The sequence below is a fragment of the Amblyomma maculatum genome, chromosome 2 (genome assembly GCF_055883805.1).
Source record: "Amblyomma maculatum isolate TAMU_Amacu chromosome 2, ASM5588380v1, whole genome shotgun sequence".
NCBI lineage: Eukaryota > Metazoa > Arthropoda > Arachnida > Ixodida > Ixodidae > Amblyomma > Amblyomma maculatum.
Window position 1 is genome coordinate 60,924,127 of NC_139345.1, and position 18,507 is coordinate 60,942,633.

The following is an 18,507-nucleotide window of genomic DNA, read 5'->3' on the forward strand; positions in this document are numbered from 1 at the left end:
ACCACTGCACCACCCACCACTTCCACCACCAACGTTGTCCACCACCGAAGCGGTGGCGGGTGCAATGACGGCCTACAATAGATAAAAATCGGTGGCAGGCAATAGCCACCGCTGCAAGCGGCGGTGACCTACCTATCCCAGTCCCATCAGGGCCAGGACCAGCCACCCTTCCGTCCCCTCGCTGTGCGATGTAAGCACACGTTAAAGATCCCCAGGTGGTCGAAATTACACCGTAGTCCACTACGGCTTCTATTTCCCTCTTCACACTTTCACTCCTACCTTCTTCCTTCCCTTACGGCGCGGTTCAGGTGTCCACAGAAACAAGGGTGACAAATACTGCGCCTTTCCCTTCCTGTGAACCAATTATTATAACTGTCAGCTACAATTCGCTGAGAAATGACATTTGCTCGGAAGTATTTTCTTATACCAAATTTGCTTGAGGTACTGCCTGATTCAATTAGCAGAAGGCGAATGTTCCTATCATATTCGGCGGCGGCGGCGAAGGAAAACAAAACGCTGCTCCAGTACATGCACTAGTGGCATCTTGTGCTTTTTGCAGATGACGCCATCAGTGCAAGCGCTGGAGTAGCGGTTTCTTCCAACCTCCGCATACGACAGGGACGTAATTTTGCTGATCGAATCAATCTAGTACTCCAAACAAATTTGGTAAATGTGAGCTTCAATATGCAATCAGCGGTTTAGCTGGGAGAAGCATATATGTATATGGCGCGTAAGTATTTTTACGGTCAGTCGGTAAAACTGTTTTCAAATGTAATACGAAAAAAACAATTAGCTCTATGACCGAGAGAGACATGCTTTACCTGCTTCAGAACACGGCCCTGGCGTTCATGCTGCTACTCTACTTCGCTTTAATGTATTCGTTTCATTTCTGTTTAATTTAAACATAATGCTGTTTCTACCATGCATATCAAGTCAAGCATGCTGTCAAATAAAGTGTGTCAAAGTCGCGTATTGGGCATAGGGGGCGCTAGTGATGCATCAAGAGAGCTGATGCATCAAGCACCAAGAGATAGACACGCTGTGCAGGGTGTGTGGGGAGGATGAGGAAACGCCTGAACACTTAATAATTTCCTGTAAAGGGCTCCGCCCTATAGTTCAAGGCAGTGGGCCAGATTTAGCCAAAGCATTGGGGTTTAAGGATAATGAAGGGAAAATAGACTTTAAAAGGGTAGAAATAACCAAACGAAGGTTAGCTGATTGGTGGCTGAAAGGAAGGCAAGAATAGGTCCACACTATATATTACTATTCACGGCTAGGCGGCCTGTGGCGCCGCCGCCCGATTCAAAGGGTTCAGCCTTATCCATCCATCCATCCATCTTTTGCACGTGATCGTGTTTACATCGGAGGCGTGTGGAGCAAGTGCGATCGTCATGTGGCCGAGTTAGATATGGCTTTCACTGTATTAAAGAAATTAATTAATCACCAGAGGGAAATAATAGAAGGAAGCATTATAAGTCCGTCGCCGAGCCTCTTGTCATACTGTTATGTAAATAACTGCTCGCTTAATGTCCTCGATTTTAAGACTGAGCGTGTCACGGCAGTCGTCGATGCTGTACAAGAGTAAGTTGCTAGGGGTGCCGTAGTTTTAGTAACTATTGGGATGCTTGGCGCTTGAGTAAATTTTTGTATTGCATTCTTTTGTTTTCAGTTTTATATGGAGAGAAGGGGTGCAAGATGATGAGCTTGCAACCGTGTCTAACAGCCATGAAATATCACTGTATTCATCAATCGGCTCTGGAGGGCTTGTGAAAAAGCAGCTCAAATGGGCAGCGCTACACGGTCAGTCACTGATTAATATGTTGACATAGGACAGAAAAGCTATTTATCCTATTCCTTTAAGCAGTGCCTCCACTTTCGTGTTTTTCTTGCAGAGCCGGAGAAAACCGAGTTCGTGTTTTGTAATGCCAACAACTTCACATTCCTCATTAACAAATCTCATCTTGCTAACGCAGTCTTGATTGGAGATGTGTTGGAAACTGTTTGGTGCCTGGAATCGCCGTGCGATATACTTCGAGTCAGAGCTATTGGGTCAGAACTATATGTGCTTACGTCGCAAGGGAGCCTCTGTATCCTTTTTTGGGCGGATGCTCCTGCTTGACTACCGGCCTTTGTATAATTACTTTATGCTTGAGGGATAAAGCTTGCCTCTCCTGCTGAGTCTTGTCACGTTTAAAGCCAAGTAGCTGCGTGTGATACGTTTATCTGTCTCACTTTTAGTCCGTTTTCTGCATGCATTGCATACTTGCGTTTTACATACCTGCTAAATGTGAACCTTGACCCTCCAATGCAGTCGGTTACAACATTAAAGATGGTTCTCAATCTGCACACTGGGAGCTACCGCAGAGTTTCTGCGACACGAACAGGAGCGTGGATTTCTGTATCTCACTGCGTTCACGAACTGCTTTCATTTGTGTTGGCCACACAAAGCTCTATGCTGTGTCTTTGGGACAGTCACGCGACGAGAAGGATGCCTGCAGTCGTGTTAACAAATCTAGAGGTGTCATCACTGGCCTTGCAAAAACGAAGACTCCTGCAAGCCCAAGAACAAGTGCCCAGTGTCAGGTGCTGCTTGACCTGTCAAACTTGGCTGCTGACCAACATGTTATGTGGGTGCCCGATGACAGACATTTAGTTTTGTGCTGCGGCTTTCAAGGATTACAGAGTCTGTCAGCTTTTGAGTTGGATGTCAATGGAAGGTTCTGTTTAGTACCAAGGTAAGACATATTAATTCCTTATTTTTGTTTAGTTGCATTGCTCATTTTCTGTAAAAATTTGATCTCAGCCAGCTGCTGTCATACTTGACCTACAGCAGATTGCCTGTTGCTAACAGTGATCTAGAACAGCTCTAGCACATGGTGGCTGAAAGCAGTAAACACAGAATTCCAACAATTTTCAGTATTATGGTGTTATACTTATCTCATCTGAATATTTAGGAAGAAATGTGTACTTACATTACCTCTAGTTAGCTGATATTGTGACTAAATAAAAGAGGAAAGTATTGCACATGATGAGAGTTTGATCAATTGCAGGAATGCTTTATTCTGCTTAATTTTATTGATTGAATTTTCAAAAACTTGCTACTGTATTACTTTTTCCTGTGCTCTTAAAGGGACAGCCTACTGACTTTTCCAGTTTTATTTCTTGCTTTGTTCGAAACCTCCATCCCAAAATTAATGAATAACAAGGCTGTGGAGCTGAGAAACATAGAAGAACCATTTAAAATTTATTCTTTCCATATGTTAGTCTCATTTTTTTCAGTACTAGTCCATGTCTGAAGCACTGACGTTGTGGACACATGTTTGTATACTTACTCTATGCAGCTATATGAACGGAGCGGCTGCCGCTCCGTCATAAGTCGCATGCAGCAGAACATAGTAAGGCGAAGGCCTTTAATGGCTCATACTGTCGGCCACGATTCTGTCACACACTTCCGTCACACTATAGTTGTCAATCATCCTGACTTAGCCATGCCGGGCACATGAGAAATGAATCTTAGTTCTCCTTGTCTAGCGTCATGCCAACACGGTTGCCATGTAATGATAGTTATTGGTGTAGTAGTAGATGTATGAACAATAATTAATGATGATTAGTTAATTGATGGTGTTTAGTTAATGAGTTAATAATACCCAGTGAACGCTCAAACCTACTGCGACGAGACTGTGACGTCATGACCAGTTGTGATGTCACATCCGGTCATGTATAATAACCAGAGCTGACGTCACATCTGGTCAGGACCGATGACATCATCAGGTGATACACACATAGCTGACCCAGCCAGGCATTCAATCCAGGTATTCGGGCTGCACCTTTCATTTGGTACTTCCTTGAAAGCCGCATCACACAGCACACAGAAGCAGACGCAGTACAGCAGGCATCAGCGGCATTTAAAATTGGTTCACAGGAAAGAAAAGGCGAAGTACCTCTCACAATTCTATGCGAACACCTGAACCGAGTCCAAAGGAAAAGGAAGAATGTGGGAGTGAAAGAAAAAAAAAAAGAAAGGTGCTGTAGTGGAAAGCCATGGACCACAGCGCTATAAAGGTTTTCTTTCGCCTCATCGCACTTTAATGGTCCAAAGTGCCCTTTAGAATTTTTATTAGCTAAGAAATATGTTTAAATAGAATGAAATGAATAAATAAACTGAGTAAACGTGGTGACATCTACCCCAGATCTCAACAACCGTCTCTACCTGTAGCAGCACTGCTGATGAGAGTGCTGCTACAAGTGTGGCAGCATCTTTGGGTTTGTGATTTTCTGTTTTGAACGCATTATAAAAGCGTATCAAGCAAAATTAAAAATAAAAGTACCTGTAATTTACTGAAAGAGAAAAATGTAGGCTGCCTTAAGTTGGTATGAACACCAATACTGGTCCATATCACTTTGTGGCATACTCATAAAATGTGGTATATTCGCTCCAGGCACTCCAAACAGATGCCATTTAGTAGCCATGAAAGGAAATGGTATGGTGCCATCATCTACTAAAACCTGACTTTCTTGATCAATTAAAGGTATAAATTCTTGGTTAATCTGTGGTTCCTTCCCTTGTTACTGCCACCAAGTGGTAAGATTTACCAGAATAGGCCGACTTTCTTGTACTTCTCTTCGACGGTAGACTGTCCTTTTAAGATCAGCCCTTCATATATATTTACAGCCACCCTGGTACCTTTTGAACATCGTTATTAGATATGTTGCTAGTAGTGCAAAAGGAATAATCTGCAGATCTAGAGCTTAGCAAAATAATTCACTTTATGTCCTTTTCTGGTTATGTTCACCGAGGAGTGAGGCAGATAATGCCATTTTCTTTCAAGAAAAACAAATTTTTAGTTTAATTTAGTTAGTGTTTGGTTTATAGAGTTTAACGTCCCAAAGCTATACAGGCTATGAGAGACGCCTTAGTGGAGGCTTTGAAAATTTCGACCACCTCAACGTGCACTGACGTCGCACAGTACATAGGAGCCTTGCAGACTGTGTATATTGCAAATTGGTGTATAGGAAAGGAAAGGTGTAGGATTTTTCACACATCTCGCTGGATACTGGAGCTGAGCCACAAGGAAAAGATAGAAGGTGGGAGTGAAAGAGAAAAAAAAAGTACTATTGTGGAGGTCTACAGAATAATTTACAGCACCTAGGGGCTTTTACGTGCACTGACATGGCGTTGTCAGTTTCTCAATGCTAAGCAACTAAACAAAACCATGCCAAGCAATGCCTTCATACGTCTTGATCAGTTTAAGGGGAGTAAAACTCGGGCTAATTTTTTAAAAAGTAACATGCAGCTTGAGCCGGCATCGTCATGAATACAGCCTTGATGTATGTTTTTTTTCCTTGTGTAGTGAAAATGGCCTGCCTGGAGAAGGATCGTTTTCTGTGGTGCATGACCCTCGAAGCACCATGGGCCATGCTGCAGCATTCCTTTTTGCTGACTGCACTGCTGTGCTGACATTTGGTGCTGCCACTTCAAGACTACTTGCCGAAGTATTCCACAGGGCACTTTCTCAATACTTAAGTGATGTAGCATCAGTGGCAAAATATAGCTCCAGATTATGCATTTTATGGCTGCAGTTTATTGTGTGACTTGCGTTACGCTAGGCTAAGGGCTGAAAAAGGTGGATACTTGGGATGTGGGAACATGATGGGAATTTGTCATGAACAGCTTGGGCACGTGCAGCAAAATTGTGTTTCTTAATTTCCTTTCGCAGACATTTAGTTTTAAAAAAAGCTTTTCTATGACTGCACTGTGCTCTTCTTTCATTGACAACACTGCAGAATTTTTGAAGGTTTGACCCATATATCATGACTCACTGGTTGGTCACCAGCATCTTTTTTTCGAAGTGCACTTTCATAGGCCGCTGAACGACGTTGCTGGAAGTTCATGCTATGTGCAGGGTATTTGAAGCTGAAGAACTGTTTTGCTGTTACTGTGTAACCCATTGTGCACTGCTAGGTAGAAAAATATTGACAAATGTCTAGATTTTTCTGACTGAACATTCAAAGCTTTTATTTTATTCTGCGAACTAAAAAAGATAGTGTAACGAATGCTTTATAGGGACCTACCACTGACCAACCCGTGACATGAGACTATGGTGGAAATGAAAAGTTCTTGCCTCGTATTGTAAGAATTGAGACTCCAATATACATGAAATGAGGATGTATGATTTTAACCTGGCATTGAAAATTGCATAAAGATAATAAAATACTGAAGTGCCATCTTGCTGTGAGATTGTGCCATTATCAGTGTGTCTCACTAGTTAGCCATATATTGGCAAAATATCAGTTATTTGTTTTAAATTCACGGCACTTTCTTTTTCTTTCAAGAGTGTCTGTCACATTTACATCAGTTTCCAGTATATCACTTTTGCAGATGTGTAATTGCCGTCATGCTCATTTATCATAGCATAGTTTCTAGCATTGGAGTACATTTAAACAGGCACGTGCATTTATTGAAAAATTCTTGTTAAATATAGTTACAGAATTGAACACCTGGCAGCAAGCTTTTCATTGTGCTGAAAAACTTGGTGTATTCAGTGGTCGGTCCTATAAACCTTCATTAGGAATAGTTTTTATGAAAGCGTAGAATAGTCCTTCTGTTGAGCAAATTTAAGTTCTCTCTCTCTCTCTCTCTATGTGGTGCACTGAAGTCAGTTTCGCAGCGCATCAATAAAAAAAAAAATTCCAAGGGTGCACATAGCCTTCCACACGTGGTATGTAAACATGCAAAATTTCCTGGGGTGGCCCACATAAATTTGGAAGTCACCACTGAGTTGTCCATAGCAAAATTAGGTTGGACACCAATTTTGGCCCAAATCGGATGAAGTCAAATTTTTGGAGTCTTTTGGGCCAAATTAGGGGCGTGGCCCACCTAAATTTAGAAGTTTCCACTGAGTTGGCCATACTCAAAGTAAGTTAGACATCAGTTTTGGTCAAATTTAGACGAAGTTAAATTTCGAGGGTCCAGGGGTGCCATATTTTGGAGGTGGCGACCTAATTTGAAAGGCACCATTTAATTGGCCATACTCAGATTTTAAGTTGGATGGCAATTTTAGTCAAATTTGAACAAAGCCAGGTTTTGGGGTTCCAGTGGGACCAAATTTTGGGGAGGCTCACCTAAATTTGGAAGTTGCTACTGATTTGGCCATACCCACATTAGGTTTACACCAAATTTGGTCAAATTCTGACGAGGTCAAGCTTTGGAGGTCCAGAGGGCCAAATCCTTGGTAGTTGGACAGACACGTCTTGCTGCAGGAAGGGTGCGGTTTTTGAATATTATTTTTCTGGGTGTTTCTGAAAAGCTTGCCTTTTATTGAGAACCTATTTATGTTAGATACAACATGCACAGGCTTTTAGTGCATTTTTTTTATTTTATTGCCTTTAGTGCATTAACCCTTGATGACCAAGTTGCTATTTTAGCTCTGGTGAATTTATAATTGAATGTTAATCTAGTTGCCAGAGAAGCTTCGGAAAGCCTTGCAAAGGTAGATTGATTGCCGCATTGTGAAAATAGTGTTTTGTGGCTGTGTCCTCCTGTCCTTCTGCCGCCAAGGTCATGGAGCAAGCTGGCACCTGGGCAGCTGAGAACTTATCCCAGCTCAATCAGTGGCAAGTCATGGCTGTGGACCTCAGTGTGCTGTTTCGTGGCGTTCAGAACCGACAGCTTGACATGGTGGCTTTCTTTCTAAAGGCAAAAGAAGAGGGTAAGTGCATGGGCTAGCAGCTGAAACCTGTTTTTAACAGCTTTATGTACCTTTTTATTTATTTCACCTGTTCCAGTGCTTCATTGCTGAAAAAATCGCTTGTCTGCGGAAGAATACTTGTCGAACTAGACTTATTTAACTGTTCTCTCCTGTAGGCAGTTTGCCAAGTGTGTAGAGTTTGGCTGATTAACTGATTATTTTGTTACACTCACGGATTAATAGCTCAGCGAAATTCTGAAATTGATTTTGTTGCTAAGAAGCTGCATTTTGCCTTCTACTTGTATGAAGCAAACTCGGGAACGTTTCACATTATAGACCATAAATATTATTTATCATTTGGCACTCCTGCACATTTCACCTGAAAGTGCTATCTCACTTGCTCTCCGTAAATTAACAGTTAAGTAACTGCAGTGAAAATACTTATATCTTAAGGTACGTCGCACTCTTAGTGGAAGCACTGTAGTGGGATCATGGATGCTCCGGATTGGTGTCTTTATATGCAATATTGTGTACCGTGCACGCATTTTATTGCGAAAGCAATACTACTTTCACTTTTCAGCCCTTTGCCTAGCGAGGCAGTAGCTACCATTGACTTTTAGCGTGACCTTTGGCGCGCCGCCAAGCACAGCTGCGCAAAAACAGGGGTCCCAACTTGCGCCGTCAACTCGCGAGGCGGTAGCTACCAAACGCGGCCTAACTCCCGCTCCCTAGGGAGCGCTACAGCCGGAGTGACGTCATCCCATCTGCCGCAAAAACAGGGCCCCCAACTTGCGCTGCCAACTCGCGAGGTGGTAGCTACCAACCGCGGCTTAACTCCCGCTCTTACCACAGCTACCGGCGGGGGTGCAACGTTGGATACTATAGGAGGTGACCTAGCGGCAGGTGGAACCAATGTAGTCTCCAGGGATGCTTTCATTTCTGTTGGCGTAAAGAATGCCGTTGCAGCCGGTGCCGGAGCGGCAGTTGTACTTTCTGCCTTAACCTCACCCACAACCAAGTATATTGTTGCAGCCACGGCACTCCTTGCCTCGCTACTAGTTATACATAGAATAACCAGGTAGCACCCCGCAATAAACAATAGTTGAACCATATGCCGTGGCTAGAGTGAATCACTGCATAACCATAAGCATAACCACAAGCACCACAATCAGCTACACCACCAGCTGAACCTAGGCGTAGCCATAGCTATTGCTTTCGCAATTACCAGGCTTAACCAAGCTAAGCCACTGCCAATTTTTTTGTTTTTTGCTTCCATCAAATTGCGACTGCCGTGATCGGCATTCAGTACGTACTCTGCAACTGATATTTTATAGTCACTGGGGTGGGTGCACTTTAATTATTGATATTACACAAGCTGTAGAAGCTTAAAGGGAATGTGGCAATTCAACCTGTTTTTGTTGTTTATGTGTGAATTTTGATCAGATTTGGTGCATATATGAGCTGGATTTTATTTTAAGCTAGCTGGTGTAGTTTTTTAATAATTACAGATAACACTCTTGTGAAGTCATTCCTGGCACATTAAATAATTTAAACAAAATCGTACAAAAAAGTCATGTCAGCATATTCATAAACCTCTGTTTCAGGCGCAAGAGTTTTCTTTTTAGATTTCCAGTATTCAAAGGGAAAAGTTAAATTTTAGCATGCATACAAACATAAAATTTTTTTATTACCAAATTAGCTTTCAAAAACTTTTGCATGCGTGCGGAGAAAAATCAAGAATTTATTGCATTCCTGAATCTATGCAAAATACTTTCTTTATTTTGTTTTTTTTTTTTGCATATGCAAAAAAACAGGGCTGTCATCTGTTACAAAATGTTGAAGGGATGAGTGATGGCAGTCGCAAAAAGAGTGAAAGCAAATCAGTGTGAAAGTGTATTTCTTTCACAAGAAAATAGAAATAAAAGTTGCCAAATTGATCATATTTTGCCGCATCCCTTCTTAATTTGTCTTGATGCTTGATTGTTTTCTTCAGAATGTTTTTTGAGTAATTACACAAAATGATGACGTATATTAACACAGCATGGTATTTTACTCAGTGATGCATGTATATGTTGAAGACTTTCACTATTGCTTACCAATAAGGCATTGCTAGAAGTGGAAAAAACAAATTGTTCTGTGGTAGAGGTAAAGAGAGAGTCACTTAAATAAAATGTATACTATTTGCAAACTTTGCAAGTGTCTGCAAATTTGTGAGCAACCTTTCGTAACCCTCGCCTGTTTGATTCCTTTCAAAGCTCTGGCAGCCCAGCTCTCAAGAGAGCCCAATCCACAGCAGAGCGGTGCTCAGCTGCTGCTACTGTCCAGAGAAGCTGATACTTGGAGTAAAGTATTAGAAGAGCTGACAAATGTCATCAAGCAGAATGCTGAGGATCTCTCTTCTAAGCTTTTCTCCCAACAGCTCCTTCAGGTGATAGTTTTATCTATTTAAGCACTCAAGAATAAAAGAGGTAGGGCTCACTAGAATATGTACAAAATATGGCGGTAGTCCTTGAAATGATGGCAGCACATGAATTTCTTAAGAAGAAACATGACATGCCTTTTGTGAATACTAACACCTATGCTTAAACCAGTCTTAAATTTTTTTTAATTTACTAAATGACGGTTCATGAAGATTTCTTCTCTAAAACATGTTTTTTTTTTTTTGTGTACTTTTATGCTTTGTAAATCGCTGCATTTATTTGTGTATTTATAACTTTGATAGACGTCATGACATTAAAAGAAAGAAACAAAAAGGTTCTTCCACCTGTGGACATTGAAGGAAGGTAAGAACTACTCCTCCATGCAGATATTGGGAGAAATAATTGCAGGTTCTGTTCTGCTCTTTATTACACATAACTTGAACCAAGAATTAAAAAAAGAAAGCGGTATGGCAGAGTATGGTGAAACCAGCAGCATATTGTTTGCCATCATGCAGGGGTCCTCGGAGTGTTTTTACATTTCGCTCAGGAAAAATCTTATTATTCTGTTTGGAGCAAAATGGGTTTCAGCAAGTTGTGGAGGGTGTTCGAAAACAACCTATCCAGTTATTTTCTACTGACGCACCTCTGACGTCATTTTTTCCAGCATTTGAAGAAAGCCTGCGAAATATAAAAAAGTGTGACATGACTGCGCTCATGCATTATAATATTGTAGCGCTCTTAACAACATGTGGATGGATGAAACATACACGGTATGTGATGACAAACAGTATGCCTTTGGTTTCAGCCAGCTACAATGCTCCATTTTTTTTTTTAAATCCTTGGTTTAAGTTACGTGAAATACCTTATATACTATATGTTTCACACAAAACATGGTTACATTATACTTTTTCATCAAAATTGACTTCTTTGTTGAGATGCTATATATTTGAGGTGTATGCAAAATGACTTTTTATAATGGTTTGATTCGTTCAATATAGTGTTTAATGTCCCAGAATGACTGATACTATGCGGGATGCCATTGTGGAGAGCTCTGGAAATTTCAACTACTTGGGATTATTTAATATGCACTGACATTGTACAGTACACGGACAACTTGCCTTTTCTTTCATCAAAAAGCAGCAGTAACTGAGGTTGAATCCGCATCTTTGGCTAAAGCAGTTTGAGCACCCTAACAACTGTCCACTGAGCCACTATGGTGAGGGGAGGATATGGCTAGAAGTAGACATTTTTTTCTGCGCCATTGATTTCGTTCAATAATTCAAGACATGTTATTAATCAAGGATTTTCTGGCCCCATTGGAACATACAGGTCAAAATAAAAATTCCTTTGGATCACTCTACATAAAGCAGAAATACTATTTTTACAAGGTTAAGTAGCACTTTTCAGTTATACTGCCCTGTGTGAGCAACTATTAAGCAGTTCTGCAGTTACTCCCTTCAGTCACTCGTGCGAATATCACACGAGGGAGAGAGTTGTGAGTATCACTCCGATTCCACATTTTTTTTTTTGTTTGTAAAATAACATACTTCGCAGCTGTGATGTCTCTTAAGAAGTGAAAAATGGCTATGGGCACTGATAACTGACAGAAATCATTCGATGAGGAACGAGCTCGGGGTACACTATTGATGCAGTTTTGAAACCTGTGCTGTTGCATCGCTTCCTGTTCTCAGCTTCTTCTCTCCAGCATCGTCCACCTGTTGACCATGCTGCACCCACGAGACATGCATGACAGCTGGGCCGAAAGGGCCGAACTCCGTAGGCACATCTGCAAGTCTCTCGCCAACTACCTCACTCAGCTGCGGAGCCACGTGCATCGTAACCTGAGCGAACAGCCTCCTGAGCCAAGAGTGATCGCAGACAAGTCGACACTGGAGTGGGACAAGCTCACGGACCAGGCGGGCATCTGTTTCCTTTTTCTTTAGCTTTAATGTTGGGGGGTTGTAATAGGGGGATAAATGCATTTCTGCCGCTTAATCGTGGCTGACAGTTCAAACCACCGATCCCACCCAGTGATGCGTGCGCTACCGAGTGCACGCCGACCACTGTGGGCCGTGCTCTTGGGAACAAGGAACAACACGTGCTGACAACAAACAGACATTTATTTATGCAATAACAACAACGCCAGCTAGCAATAAAACGCGCTAATGAATCTAGGTTGTCCGACTCACCAGCAGGGCTATGGGCAAATGTTCACCCACGCTAGGGCAGGGGATAAGCTCCGAGGCTGGACAGGGCGACCAAGTGGGAAAAGTCACGCCAGGCTTCGCCTCGCCAGCGACTGTGGAGTGCCGCGAGCATACATCTGCTCACGTCGAGCTCCTGATGCAAGAGACTTGTCTTTGTCCACGTGCGCGGTGACAAGATCAGGGGTGGCGCTTGTGCTGCCGCGACGCTGGTGCCATCTCACGATAGTTAATGTTAACCACCATTGTTGGCGCCATTCCGCGGTAGCTAGAGTGCGGGGGAAAGTCGACCTCTTAAAGGGGACGATGGGAGATCGTTCCCCACAATGTTAACTGTGACAGGCTTCTGCATAGTTCTCCCAGTTGTCAGTGGCACTTTTTATTCTGCGTACCTGTCAGGTTGGCTGCCCACCTACGTAAAAACTTGCTCACTAGTTGACGCTGGTTGTGCTCATGGCAGTCTTAAGTCAAACCACGTTAGCTATGTGCATATGAAACAAAGGAAGTATATATGTATTATTATTTATATTATTTACGTCGTCATTATAGCATACTGCCATGTTCTGATTGGCACATGCACGGTGCAGAAGTAGAGAAAACTGAGCTTTCTTCTTTCTTTATTTCAAAGTAGACAAGGGATTACATCAGACACTCAAGGATCCTTAGCCAGAAGCTAGTCGTGGATCCGAAAATGGATACAAGTATTTCTACTGACGACTCAGGAGAAAAACAAAATACTAAACAAAATACATATTTACCAGTGCGAAATGAAACAACTATAATACAAAATAACATGATACGAAAAAGCTCTATTGCATGACAAAAATAATGAAACGAGAAAAAAAAAAGAACGTGATTTTATATTCAGATTACTGCGCCACAGGTAAAGTATAGAAATAGTCACTTTATTGAGACACTTCTGTATGCTTCCATTGGTTTGCCATGGCATTTTAATGTTTGGCAGCAGTTGCAGTGCATTTTCCAGATAACTATTAATTTTTCACTTGCATGTATGCTTTGGTCGTTTATGCAGGTTTTTTATCGAGGCTGTGGTTGTTCGAAGGACCGACCTGTACAGTTGTTATCATGCCTGTCTAGATTGCTTAAACGTCGTCCTGTCACTTAAAGAAAGTGAAATTTTTGCACAGCTAACAAGTTGTAGAACCAGTGATGGTGCTAAACCGAATGCGCCTAGGCGTACAATTTGCGCTGACAACTGCATTCTGCTGGTCATAGAGTGAGTGAGCCAAGAAACCAAACCAAACCAAGATTTCAGTTTGTTCTTTTTGCTGTACACCTCTCCTGTGGTCTAGACAGGCGTGCTGACGACTGTACATTTTTTAAGATTTTGTGCATAGGATTCTTTTTATGGTGCTGTTTTATGTGCTTTCCGTATATGCAAAATAATGCTTTTTCATTGGGTTAGTCCTGGTGCAAACATTCTTTTCTTGTGTTTTCCTGTAGGAGGTGATTCTCCATTGCGTTCGAAATGGAAATGTGCCTGAGGGCCAGTACCAACTGCTGTGCCGCGGAAGTATAAAACGTGCGGAACTCATGGAATCATTCAGACAAGTGGCAGAACAAGAAGCCCTGCGGTGTTTGAGCAGAAAAGAATTTTCCAAGGCTGCCCTTGTTTTGGGCAACGTGGTGAGCCGTGCCTTCTGTGCCACTTCCTTATTTATTTTGTGCATGGAATGCATAACATCTCTTAACATGCACAGTTTCAAGGTGCGGCTAAATGCATGTTGTTAACAGACAGTGTGCTGTTTTCTAAAACCTTAGCTTAATTAAGACTTGTGGCTTTTGAGCAAGATTTGGATAGTTTTGTTGGTTACTCCTCCTGATCCTTCCTCCTAATCGTTTTTTAGCCTGCAAACATTTAATGCACCCTTTTTTTTTCTAAACATCTCGCCCGTGCTGTGCAGGGGTTTGCTAGCACAGAGAAGTTTAAAGAAATGCTCCTTCTCTGCCGAGATCGCAGCATCAGTAGACTGCTGAAAGAAGAGCTCTCGAATGCTGGAGTCCTGAGTGGGGAGGACACTCGTCTTCTGGAGAAGTGCGCCAAGATTGAAACTGTCTTCTGTGATGACAGGTCATGGGCCTGCTTTGCTGCAACACGATATCGGTGAGGCTGTGGCTCATTTTCTGGTAATACCCCATGAACCGCCTATAGGGGCACCACTTAAAGCCACCTAGCGGTCGTTTTTGAAAATCCTTCCGGGATACGAGTCGCCACTGCTCATGCATTGTGTGAGAATCGCCGAAGTTCGCTGGCAGCGAGTCTTTTTTTTTTTTTTTTTTTTTTTTTTCAGTTTCTGCCAATTTCTTCTGTGGTAGCCTGAAGCATAAAATTATTAAATCCCTCTGTGTAGAAACGAAAATATTGATGATGTAGTCAGCAGGGAGAAACTAATGCTACACGTACGCTTCAGCTACCTCCTACAAACAAGCACTAAGTGACCATCTGCAATGTTTAGCCCCATTTTATTGTGCGTATGCTGCATCGGCTAATCAATTATTTCAATGGAATATTCGCCGTTTTTGTTTTCTTTTTCATTTACCCTGAGTTTGCAAGCTCATTTCATATGTGCATATAGGAACGTGCCATGACCCAATATATGAAACATTCTACATCACCCGTCGTTACATCGTGCCAGCACCGCTCTCTTATTGGTATATAGCTCCATCGGCCAAGTTCACATGACAACCTTAGCGCGAAGTCACTAAGTCTCCCGTGTTGCACGAAATTCGGTGTTGTCATTGTGGCCGTGAATGAAAAATCCTGATGGAGCAGGAGCAGGTTGAAATGTTTAGATTCACGTTAAATTTCTCAAGGAAGTTTCATAACAAAAGGAAAATAATTGAGTGGAAACAAAAATTTAGTAAATGAAATGACATGAAAAATTAAGTGCGGAAAATATGCAGCACTGCTCTAAATAGGTGGACTATTACAGGTGTACGCAGTAATAAAAATAGGTATTTTTTTTCCTGTACCTAAACATGAATGGTAGTGATCATCAGAAAATTCACGATGTAATGCGCTGATATTGTTTAAAGTGCTTTCATGTCGAAACATACGACAGAAATTAGAAATGACTTGTTAACGTGAAGTGAAGTCAAACAGTATGTTTTCGGCCGTATTGCTTGCCGAGCTGGGATGAGTAAATACAACCCACAGTATGTTTTTAGAGCTTTCGAACATTTACCGAAGGAAAAGCTATTGTTGGAGACGCCTCATAGTTTGTGTCACAGTGCACTGGCAGTGAATACCTTTTATGCAACGATGCAAATGCAATGGAAGAACAAATTCATGATGCGACGACTGCATAGCAACGCATGGCTAGCAGACAACATGGCCGGCTCTGCTCCCAAATTCACTTATCAACTCCACCGCCAGCAGCGTGACCATCGTTTTGCACGCCACCTATAGCTAGTGTCAGAGCCTAAATGGTAACATATAATAATTTTGGTGTTCTGGAATTTGTCTCTGATACTTTGTTGGCACTAGCTATTTCCAGAAAATGTCTGCTTGAAAATTTGTGTGAGATTGTATACTGCAGTTTTTTAATTTTATAGATAGAACTGGATCTTCTTGAGGTTCCACTTGAGCTATGTCTTGTGTGCAGCATAGGGCAGGCAACCCTTGGAAGGAGACGGTTTGGGAAAGGGGAGTGAAGGGGTTACAACTTATTTTCCTTCTGTGTATTTATTGACTGCCGACTTCCTTCATTAAGATCACTAAACACCAGTGTTGTTATCTCACGGAAAATTTCTTGGGAAAGCGGCAGTTTACCTGTATTCAACACCACCCCTTAAATTTGCCCTCTGACTGGAAGCGTTAGCTACAGGAAAGGTGCTTACTAGGATGCCTTTTGAAGTTTCGAAATGTTTTCCTTGTGGAATGCATTGGTAAAGTATTGAAGGAGTACTGAAGGTATTAAGTTGCACCTTCTCTGATGTTCTTGCCCGTTGGCTTGCTCATACCTAGTGCCACTGCTAGGCACAAGCAGCCATATGGATCGAAGCAAGCAGTTGCCGCTGTGAAACCATGCCAGCCACCAGATCTGAACCTCCACTCTAATATGGTGGCAAACCACGGCTTGGCAGCGCCCTACTGTCGACTGGCTCCGAGCTGGCTCAAGTTTTGGGAGTCCGACACTATTGACAGGGTGCTAACAGAAGGCCATGCAGTTCTTGCTTCACAAGGTTAGTCCCAGCCAGTTTTTAATAGCTAATTTTGATTAACAGGCCGTGCTTTCGTTCACTTCAAAACTGTTTTAACCAAACGTTGCTGAAATACCGTAAAAACCCTTGTATAATAGTACGAGTTTTTCCCCCTATTTTATCATTTCAGATTTCTGCTTTGTATTATATATCGATCTAAACAAATTTCAGCCTAAATTCATAGTTCCGGCCTCATTATTAATCAGCGTTATCGGCATCGGGCTTCCAGCCAGGGGAGGTGCTATCTAGCGATGGTGTCGGCTGGCTTTTTTTATAGTTTCAGTTTCACCATGCTGATCCCGTGATCCTTGTGACCACGGTGCGCGCGACGCACACGCGACTGGAAGGAAGTCGATCGCACCTTGCATGATGTAGGGATAGCTAAAGGATCACTCAGCACGCTGCACGGGTTTTTCACGGCCCTTGCCAGCTATATTGGCCATGCCCTACAGCTGAATCACGGACACTTGACCAGCATTAACAAGAAGTGCATCGGTCACGCCTTCGAGAAAAGCAGAATACCGAACATGTTTGGAAGTACTGGCGCAAAAGATTTCTCTAGCAAGGGACTCTCAGCAAATGACACACTAGACGACGATGATCGTGAAAACTGAATTCGAAAACACTTCCTGGGCGCATATGCTGCACGCCTGCGAGCGCTGCTGCAGACCCGAACAATCGCGAGCGCACACAAATTGTGGGGTGCAGAGCACGTACGCATATGCAACCGTGAAATGTAGTGAAAGCTTTGACCGATCGCCCTTCGTTCGCATAATACACAAATGAAAACTTTTTTTCTTTTTCATTTTTGCTATCCCAAAAGTACACCTTGTACTATATGCGGGTTCGTATTTATATGCGGGTTTTTAAGGTATGTGCGTTTTTGCTTTGTGATGATATTCGACATGCACATGTCCTCATCAGGGGGGAATTATGTGAAATCAGTATGTATTAGTGTCTTAATCATGGCATTAGTAGTAGTAAAACCTAAACTACAAAAAGTTGCCCTGTAGGTTTACATGTAGAGAGATTAGGTGTTCTTGCGTTCCCTTGAATTTTATGCTTGGCAGCAATTCAGATGCAAACTCTTAGATGTTCATAGTGTCTAGATTTAACTTCCTTGAAATTTTATTATTCCACATGATGGTGATTGTGTAACTGCCAGTAAGTTTTTACAGGTTTGTCAGCTCCCTTCCTCGTCAAACCACCAGTATAAATAGGACCTGGCCACTAATGTTGTGATATGCATCCTTGCATTATAAACTTACCGTCCCGACTATAAAATTGTTCCATAGTTTTGCACAGTGTTTCCCATGTGTGCGCAGTTTTGATTTGAGATTGGATTCAGAAATTTTGCTCTGTGATATATTTGGTTATATTTTTCATTTTGTGCGAAATTTTCTTTCTGCATTCGCTTTTTGAATGAGGGAAGTAAGCTTTGTAACTTATGCCTTACGGTGTTAAAGGGCCACTGTCCAGGGAAGGCCCTTTTAAGCAAAGGCGCCCAGTGTTTCGATCAGGTACCGGAGATAGTCTGTGCAAAATGCTACAGTGACACGCGCGCCGCAAAGCATCGAAAATACAATTCAAAGCTCTCTCACGCTCTCCTCCGGGAAGCCAGTTTCCCCGTTTCCTGCGCTGGCCCGACGGGCCACGATAATGACGTACGTACCGCGAACCACGTCCATTCGCTGACTGACGGGAAAGGAAGGGTGCCTACTGCTCGCTGCGCGCTTTTCCCTCGCCACGGCCAGACTGAATCCAGCGGCGCGCACTGCCTCGGCCGTTTTTTTTTTTTGCCCGCGCTCGCGGAGTGCCACGCCCCACCTCCCGCCAAACGCGGAGGAGGAAGGGGAATTTGTCTTGCGGAGGCTAGACGACCTCGGGCAGGAGAGTGAAAAACCTTTGCGAGGGAACGGAAGGAGAGCAGCATGACAGAATCGGGTGATTGCGGTAGCTGTAACTGCGTTA

The 18,507-nt window shown here is 42.6% G+C and overlaps 1 protein-coding gene across 2 annotated transcripts in view; it reads left to right on the top strand.

The window, feature by feature from the left end:
* The first annotated feature begins 1,160 nt into the window (after nucleotides 1-1,160).
* LOC146198781 (spatacsin) overlaps nucleotides 1,161-18,507 on the top strand; it is a 70,628-nt gene continuing 53,281 nt past the window's right edge. For both annotated transcript variants that reach the window (XM_084594273.1, XM_084594275.1), the window contains exons 1-11: nucleotides 1,161-1,581; nucleotides 1,670-1,800; nucleotides 1,893-2,087; nucleotides 2,312-2,735; nucleotides 5,352-5,493; nucleotides 7,559-7,709; nucleotides 9,944-10,116; nucleotides 11,800-12,024; nucleotides 13,777-13,959; nucleotides 14,238-14,437; nucleotides 16,301-16,518. In XM_084594273.1, coding sequence (XP_084450399.1) covers nucleotides 1,409-1,581; nucleotides 1,670-1,800; nucleotides 1,893-2,087; nucleotides 2,312-2,735; nucleotides 5,352-5,493; nucleotides 7,559-7,709; nucleotides 9,944-10,116; nucleotides 11,800-12,024; nucleotides 13,777-13,959; nucleotides 14,238-14,437; nucleotides 16,301-16,518 — 2,215 coding nt within the window. In that variant the 5' untranslated portion in view covers nucleotides 1,161-1,408. The remainder of the gene's footprint in view (nucleotides 1,582-1,669; nucleotides 1,801-1,892; nucleotides 2,088-2,311; nucleotides 2,736-5,351; nucleotides 5,494-7,558; nucleotides 7,710-9,943; nucleotides 10,117-11,799; nucleotides 12,025-13,776; nucleotides 13,960-14,237; nucleotides 14,438-16,300; nucleotides 16,519-18,507) is intronic.